Source organism: Macadamia integrifolia, chromosome 5, assembly GCF_013358625.1.
Source record: "Macadamia integrifolia cultivar HAES 741 chromosome 5, SCU_Mint_v3, whole genome shotgun sequence".
Taxonomy (NCBI): domain Eukaryota; kingdom Viridiplantae; phylum Streptophyta; class Magnoliopsida; order Proteales; family Proteaceae; genus Macadamia; species Macadamia integrifolia.
This window is the reverse complement of record NC_056561.1, coordinates 41,782,072-41,790,314: the sequence shown is the minus strand read 5'-3', so window position 1 is coordinate 41,790,314 and position 8,243 is coordinate 41,782,072. Positions and strand designations below refer to the sequence as shown.

Sequence of the window (8,243 nt, the reverse complement as noted above, 5' to 3'; positions counted from 1 at the left end):
TGTCCGGATCCTCCAACCATGGAATGGTTGCCTATCCCATGGAATCCATGGAGATAAGCCGGATCTAAGGCAACCTAGCCCTTGCATCTGCGTGGGTCGATGGGAGTTCGTGGGAGCTTTAATAAGGATAGGATTTTCGCCATCCATAAGAGGCAGCGTAGTCATTTTGCCTCTTCTATGTCAGGCACAAGGACCATGCGAAACAACATTATTTACTTAGGTGAGGATTTACAAGGGGTCCACATTGGGAGAATAAGAGAAAAAATAATAAAGAGTCTAACGTGAGAGCAAAATAATACCATATCATTTTGTGGAAGTTTGACTACAATATTTTTAGTAAAATTTAATAAAACTTTATATTTACTTCGTGGATGAAGACATGTCATTTGTTCTTGTTCCCTATGGCGTATGTTGTTATTATTATTATTATTATTATTATTATTTTGGAGAGGTGGGGCCGTAGAGTTTGTTACTGATGATGAAACAGAATTCAATTTCGATGGAAAATAATTCAGAAAAGTTTCATACCAATAAAAATATTCCACTTAAAAATTCACTTTCTCTAAGGAAGAATTCAGATTATCCTCAATTTCGCTAATGAATCATTTAGATATCAACCAGCCACATTAATTACAGCTATAGAGTTCATAACTTATTTTACAGGGGAAAAAAAAATAACTATAGAGCAATACTATATTATTATGGCTTATAATATCTTATATCTGTTGTGTTTGGTATGCATTTTTTGAAATAGATTATTGGATTTAAGAACATATTATGGATTTAGAATGCGATTTAAATCCAAAATCTATTCCAAGAATACATAGCAAATACAACACTTTATTTTTTATTTTTTACATATTTGGAGCTACACGGTGATCTCCCGGTTGAAGATCCAGCTTAAACGCATGGTTTGAGGCTTCAACTTCTGGGCTCGTTCTTCGGCCCGTTCTTGTAGCCTCCTAATCTTGCGTGGCAACCCACAAACGAAATCCTGAGCTTCTTGGGCTTTTCCGTCAAGGCCCCCTATCTTCTCTAGCTTCCATCGCCCAACTAGGAACTCCAAGATATCAGCATAGTCTGCGATGGTGTAGACACCTAGCTTTTGTGTGACAATGGAGAAATGGTTGAAGAGATTTGAGTTCTCACCATCATACATCAAGCTGGCGGGCATGGTGATGTTATGACCCAATACGTCAGCAATCGTTATCATGGTTTCTGTGGGGTCCACTTCTAACAATTTCTCCACCATCTTCTGATAGGCATTTTCATGCCGCTTCTCGTCCGCTGCAATTGTGCCACATATACGTGCTAACACAGGATCCCCACTACGGTTTGCCAAATTAGCTGTTTTGCCATGTGTTATGAATGTTGCTCGTTCTTGAAATGATGTGTACACGAGTCCGCTGTATGGAGTGATTTGTGTTGCTAGAGTCTGTGGCATTACACAAAGTAGACAAACAGTTAGGTCAAAATCTCAGCACATCTAATGGACTAGGGTTGTCAATAAACATTAAAACAAAAACTCACCATGCCGGAGCCAATAAGGTTCTGTATAGTACGCTCGATCATAGGCATATTGACGCGTCCAGACAAGTACAAGTACTTGTTGAGCAGGTCGCCGTGCCGGTTCTCTTCGGCCGTCCAATGTCGTATCCAAATAGACCAAGGATCCGGGCTGGTTCCGGTCTCATCTTTAACTCCTTCCATTCTGTTGAGAAGCGACATGTAGGTGGGCACAGCCTCTTCTGTGATCAAGTCACCCACCAATACAACTAAGTAATCGTCTGGCAATTCTGCCGTTCGGTCACGTAAGGTCAGAACTTGCTCCACAAATTCCTCCGACGGTAAGGATGAGTCCGGCAAGAAATCGTGCGGCTGCCAACTTTTCTCCACAGGTTTTAGCAGTGGCAAGATATTTTCTCCCGCCCATCCGTTAAGTGACTTGAACAGCTCCACCTTCTCTGGTGGCACAATGGCGGTGGTTTGCCGAGGTGCAGGTGGTGCCGCCACAGCTGAGACTAATTGCCGCCGTAATTTAGAGTTTCCGGTTGTGAGTTTCCGGCATTTTCTCCCGGAGGAAAGGTGCATTGGGTGGGAGGAGAGGACATGTGAACCTTGCATATTGAATGTGTGTGTGGAGTAAAGGATAGGAAATACGACTCTTTAAGCAAAAGAGAGGCAATGCCAACTAAGTCCGGAGAGGCTGGAGATGGGGAGAAATGCATGGGACGATTCTCCATATATATTAGTAAAGCCTTAGAATATTTTATTATTACCTTACATTTAAATCATATCACCTACATTGTCACTATCAGTTATCATTATTGAGGTGGGACCTACAGTTACATTGTCTTCAACGAAGAATCTACTGACCGAAGACCTGATTTTCATTGTAATCGTGCTTTTATTGAAGTGGGGACCCCTCATTAAGGAAGACATAAAAACTCAAACCAGACGGAGTGTACGATGATAGAGACGATAGAGACGGAGTGTACGATGATGGAGGATGTCATGTAAAGCTCGCGCTACACGCCCTGTCGCGTTATAGAAGACTCGATCCGTCATTGGGGCACTAATAATGGATCCCTGGCTGTTATATATTCGAGGGTGACACAAGTAGCGATTGGAATCGGATGCGACAATAAGGTAACCAGTGAAATCGGACCCCACCAAATGAGATTGAATTGTCAAACCAAAGCTTGTTGGACTGGGTTCAATCCCAAATCGTACTACATCAAAACTAATCGAAACTAAGTCATCGTTTGATAACGTTTTCATTGTTTTTGTATCTAGAAATAGCAGAAACAACTTTTTATATTTTTGAAAATAAAAATAGATTTTTTTTTGTGTTTAATAAATCTATTTTTCAAAACATTTTTTACAAACATAATGGCATTAAAAAATCCAATATATCATCGTATGCCCAAAAAAAAGAGACGATTCAATCGCCTCTTTTTAGGTTTAAATAGTCGAGAGATTTATCGGGCATAACAACATTTTTGCTCTCTTGAATTCGTTTCTAAAAACAACGAAACTTATTTCGTCAAAGTCATTTCTAGAATTGTAAATAGGCATAAATTTTGATTTATGTTTCTAGAAATAGGTGAAACGGAACAACTTTATCAAACGTTTTTTAGGTTGTTTCTTCGTTTTTGGGAACAAGAAAACACAAAAACGACAGAAATTGAATGTTATCAAACGGTGCCTAAATCAAACATGAAAGACTAAACTGAAAATCATTGAAAAAAAAAAAAAACTGTTTTTCCATAATTATGTAATTATTTGCTTGGAAAATGAATCCAACCCAAATTGAACCCAATATCAAACTGATGATAGAAAATCAAAATCAAAATCGAATCTTCCTTTATTGGTTTGGTGTTGAATTCATCCATTCTCACATATATCGATGGAATCAAAATGAACCAATTGATTATTGGAGTGCGCAAACTATTCCCCATCATGGATTTAGGATTTGAAGTGCAGCAACCGACTCAATCAAGGATTTTAAACTCAGAATCAAATATTGAGTTGATCATTGCCCGTTTGAATCAGGTTGAAATTGTTCAAAATCTATCACCAAAGCCCTAAAATTAACCCTCGAATTTGAAAACACAACAATCCAGTCATTAAAACCTTAAAATAGTCCCTCTTGAGTGTCGTCCTTTGAAGAAAAAAAAAATGTGACAGCTTGCGAAATGTATGAATTTTGGGACCAATTACTTTTGGGAAAATGTCCTTAATATTCATTTGAGGGAAAGAATAACTAATTTACCCATCAATACAAAAGATAATAATAATAATAATAATAATAATAATAATCTAACATAGTGTATACTTTATAGACCTAGCGGTAGCTTGAGAAATGTGTGCATCACTACCATAAAAGAAACATTTGAACATGATTTCTACCGTCAAGCAATTCATATATATATTAGGTAGAAGTCAAGTAATTCAATTTTTTTTTTTTTTTTTTTTGGGTAATAGTCAAGCAGTTCATATTGAGTGGACTTAATATGTTCACATGGCCAATTTCCTTATGTTGGTGTACCCTCAAATTGGGGAAACATCAAATAAGTATGAAAAACAAATAGAATAAACAACATATCAACAAGATTATCATCAAATCTATGGATTTTGGGACAATTACTCTTGGGAAAATGTCCTTGACATTCATTTGAAGGAACCAATAGCCGATTTACCCATCAATACCAAAATAATAATTATTATAATAATCTAACCTAATTTATAGACCTTGCGGTAGCATGAGAAATATATGAAAATCACTATCATAAAAGAAACATTGAACTTCATTTCCACCGTCAAGCAAAATATATATATATACATATATTTTTTTTGATAAAAGTCAAGCAATTCATACTTAACAGTCAAGCAATTCTATTGAGTGCAGTTGATATGTCAACATTGCCAATTTTTTTATATTGACGTATTTTCTAAGTTGAGAGGAAACATGCAAGAAGTATGAAAGACAAATAGACTAAACAACACGACCACAAGATTATCATCAAAGACAAACTTGAGTTACTAGTCTTAGCTCTCTACCTGCTAAAGTACAGGCTATGCCAATCATAGACCAATCATTTTTTACAACGAAAAAGGTGTTTCAAAGTTTTGTAGACTAGGAGTCTACATCCCAAGTAGGTAGTAATGTTTTCACAAGAGTTTGACATACCCATCTCAGAATTCCCCATTATGATTTTTAGTAGTAGTTATATAGCAAACAATGCTTACAAAAAATAAAAAAATATAGCAGAAAATAGAGAAGCTGAGAAGGTTGCACTAATATTTTTTAGGGAGGAGGGTAGGTATTATTGCCGTAAGAAATCATCCTAAGCTGTTTTCACATCTTGTATAAAGGAACGAACACAAGAGAGTGAGTATCGAGTTGATCCAGTGGGGGACTCTCCTATGCTTAAATAAGATATCTTTTGCAAATAATAATTCTAGTAAGAATGGAAGTTTCAATCCCTTTAAAAGGGTTAGTTACATGTGCATTTATAGTTAATTAATAGCGACAATAAAGAATCCCAATTTGGCAAGTCTCCTAGTGCTGGTAGGAGTTCGAATATGGCAAGAGTTATATTAGAAGAGTGAATAGAGAAGGCACCCCACTTATAAGAGTTCTTCATATCCCCCATCATTCATGGGATCTCCCTTCTTTCAGGGAGAGATTAGAGTCTTTATAGGTACTCTTTCCTGATTATGATGGACTTGATCAGGATAGACTTGATCCTTTCTTAGAGATTACATGTTGGATTGGGTTTGTATATCATTGTAATGAACGTGTTATGTTAGTGGGATCCCGCGAGTGTCAAGTGCCGAGTGACTCTGGATCAGTTGCTCGATTACCGACCTATCCTAGCCGAGTGCTGCCGATTGGTCACTCCTTGGCCTATGGACATGGGCATAGTCCCGTCGTGCAGGTGTAGCACAGTCATTGCCTTAGTTGGGTCTTCAACTGTGGTTAAGACGCGGCTCACCTGTTCGTGCACGAAAACACCTATTTGTAGATGTGGCTCGGGATTTGCTTGACAGTCACTTGGGAACTAGGTAGTCACTCGGTCATGGTTATGAGTTAGCAGTGTCACGTCCAACCCGGTTGGAGATCCCCGATCAGTATTTTGTAGTTCGGCCACATCAAGACCAATCAACCTTTATGTGCCGAGGCTTGGCGAGCAGGATCAACTCTGTTCTACTAAGTCGATTTGGCGCGTAACCATTAATGAATATTTTTTATCATAATAGGTATGCTGTCAGTTTTTTTTGGAGCTAACAGCTCAACCAATGAAAAGACTTATATAAAAAAAAATATAAAAAAAAAAATTCACAAGAAGAAGAAGAAAGATAGATAAAGATCTGGGTATACTAGCCACAAAAATTTGTTTAGGTCAACCATAGATTTTGGGATTACAATATGCTTACAAGACAAGCGGGCACGCGGCTTCGAATAAAGAGTAGGGACTACTAAGGGCATTGGGAATGGGTTTTGAAGAGTTAGGCGATACCCTCTATGCTGGACTTGGGAGATATTTCCTCAAACTATGGAACATCATTTGTTTAGTCTCAAATACTACCGGTACTGATGAATAGGGAGAATAAGGAAGCTAATGAAATGGATTATAAACTAATCCAATTGTCTTGGCGGATTAGTAGGGATACACACTCTGTTTAAGAAGAGTTTTTTAACTAGTACCCAGATTGGACTTTTTCCTTGGTTGATTCAAAAGGGTAAAAATGGAAATTTGGAAGTCCACTTAAAGTCTAATTGTGAATAAAAATGATATATATATTACAAATTAGTGGGTTCTGTGAGCTCAAGTTGTAGGGATACTCCAATTAGGGTCTGCTTCGGCGGTTTGACTAAGGGTGTAAATTAATCTGGAATTAGGTCTTCGATTCGGTTCCAGAGAGTATTGGAGTGATTTAGTATTTTAAAATCTAAAACTAATATTAGTAATATATATTATAATATTTCAGTATTAAATGTATTAATATACATTATACAATATTAATATATTATAATATATGCCATAATACCAAATTCGGTAATAACTGTTGGTTCCTATTAAGGATGTGAATTTGTAACTGAAACCGTTTACCAAAATCGAACCGATCCGTTTACACTGAAACCGCAAAACCGTTTAGTAAATGGTACGGTTATGGTTTCAAGTTTCAGACCGATTAGCTAAACGGGTCGGGTCGATTTTAACCACGGAAACCGTTGGTTTCAAATCGAATTGAAACCTTTTAAACCGAACTGTTTAAAACCTTTTAAACGGTTTAAACCGATCCGATTAATCCGTATAACAATTAAATAAAGAAGGGGCAGTAATCCGTATAACTATTAACAATTAAATTAAGTGCCCATCCTGCTTTGGTATGATTTATTGCAATTCAGTGCAAGTTTAGGCTTTAGATCATGAACTTGTAATCCATATATGTTACTATGTTATTATGTTATCATAAATGGAGTATTTTGGTTAAACCACCTGTCATTTTAATATTTTATGCTGTAGAAGGCTGGATTTGGATGTTGTATGATATTAGTTCTAAATGTTTGAGAATGACCATGCAAAAAAATAGCACTAGATTATCAAATTAAGACATACCATCGTTAATATAGAATCTCTTATTTGTGGTTGCCAATTATTTTTTGATAAGTTTATGATCTTCAGTTTAGAGATGGTTGCAAATTATATCAAACTGATTGTGAACTGTTTTACAAACCGTATGGAATAAACCGAAACCAAAACCATTTAAAATCGTGAAACCAACACCGTTTAGAAACCATGGAAACCGAAAGCGTTTACTAAACGGTCATGGTTTCAGAAAGTGGAACCATTTAGTAAATGGTGCGATTATGGTTTTAGTCAAATAAATATGAACTGAACTGATCCGCACCATTTAAACCAAAACCGAACCGATTAACACCCTTAGTTCCTATGGTGGAGCCAAAAAGTAATCAAGTCCGCCTCAGTTCTATTCCCAAGTTTTGAATTATAAATGTATTCTATTCGGTTCAGTTCAGTTCCAATTATTCGGTCTATAATTGGTTTCAATTTAGGTTATGATTTGACACCCTTGGGTTCGACATGAGATAAGGAGAAGAGAGAAGAGAGACGAGAGACTTTTTCCATTTTACTAGTACTATGACACTTTTCTATATTTTCTATATGGAGAGGGGTAAGGACACCGTTCAAGTGCAATAAGTTAGCAGTTGTCACCCACTGGGGGTACAGGATGGGGCATCATACTAGAGGAGCAGGGATCATTTTAAAGGAGGAGCAAGATAGACACAACAAGAAGGCGCTAGTTGTGCCCAACCTAGGTTGCTCAGATGGTTAGGGCAAATTGGAGATTGTGTAGATAGGCGCACGACCTCAGGTTCGATTTTCCATCTGTGTATCTGCAATTTAAGTGGAGACCGTGACAATGTATCACTGCACTAGTCTTCCCGAGGATTAGTCGAGGTGCACGTAAGCTAACCTGAACACCTTGATTAACAAAAAAAAAATTGTGCCCAACCTTTTACCATTTCTAAATCAATGTGTAACTTATTTATTTTATTATTCTCGGATTATCATTGAGGATATCTTCTCATTACTTATTTATTAATATTCACTATTTCTCTTGAAAATTCAAGAAACACCAGGTTTTTTTTTTATCCACAAGAAAATTTTATTAACTAGAAAAGGCCGAATGTAAAATACTTATGGTACTTT

At 36.8% G+C, this 8,243-nt stretch overlaps 1 protein-coding gene across 1 annotated transcript; it reads right to left on the bottom strand.

Moving 5' to 3' along the window:
* Positions 1-525: 525 nt before the first annotated feature.
* On the bottom strand, positions 526-2,197 carry LOC122079051 (stearoyl-[acyl-carrier-protein] 9-desaturase 6, chloroplastic-like). The gene is made up of 2 exons (XM_042645277.1): positions 1,531-2,197; positions 526-1,435 (listed from the first exon to the last, which is right to left on the bottom strand). The coding sequence occupies exons 1-2, from the start codon at positions 2,122-2,124 to the stop codon at positions 869-871; spliced, it is 1,161 nt and encodes a 386-aa protein (XP_042501211.1). The 5' UTR covers positions 2,125-2,197; the 3' UTR covers positions 526-868.
* Positions 2,198-8,243: the final 6,046 nt, after the last annotated feature.

Bases quoted from the DNA above. Each gene is read 5' to 3' on its own strand.
- LOC122079051 (XM_042645277.1), bottom strand. From the start codon at position 2,124: ATGCAAGGTTCACATGTCCTCTCCTCCCACCCAATGCACCTTTCCTCC. The intron at 1,436-1,530 runs GTGAGTTTTTGT...GTAATGCCACAG, and splicing joins ACCTTATTGGCTCCGGCATG to ACTCTAGCAACACAAATCAC.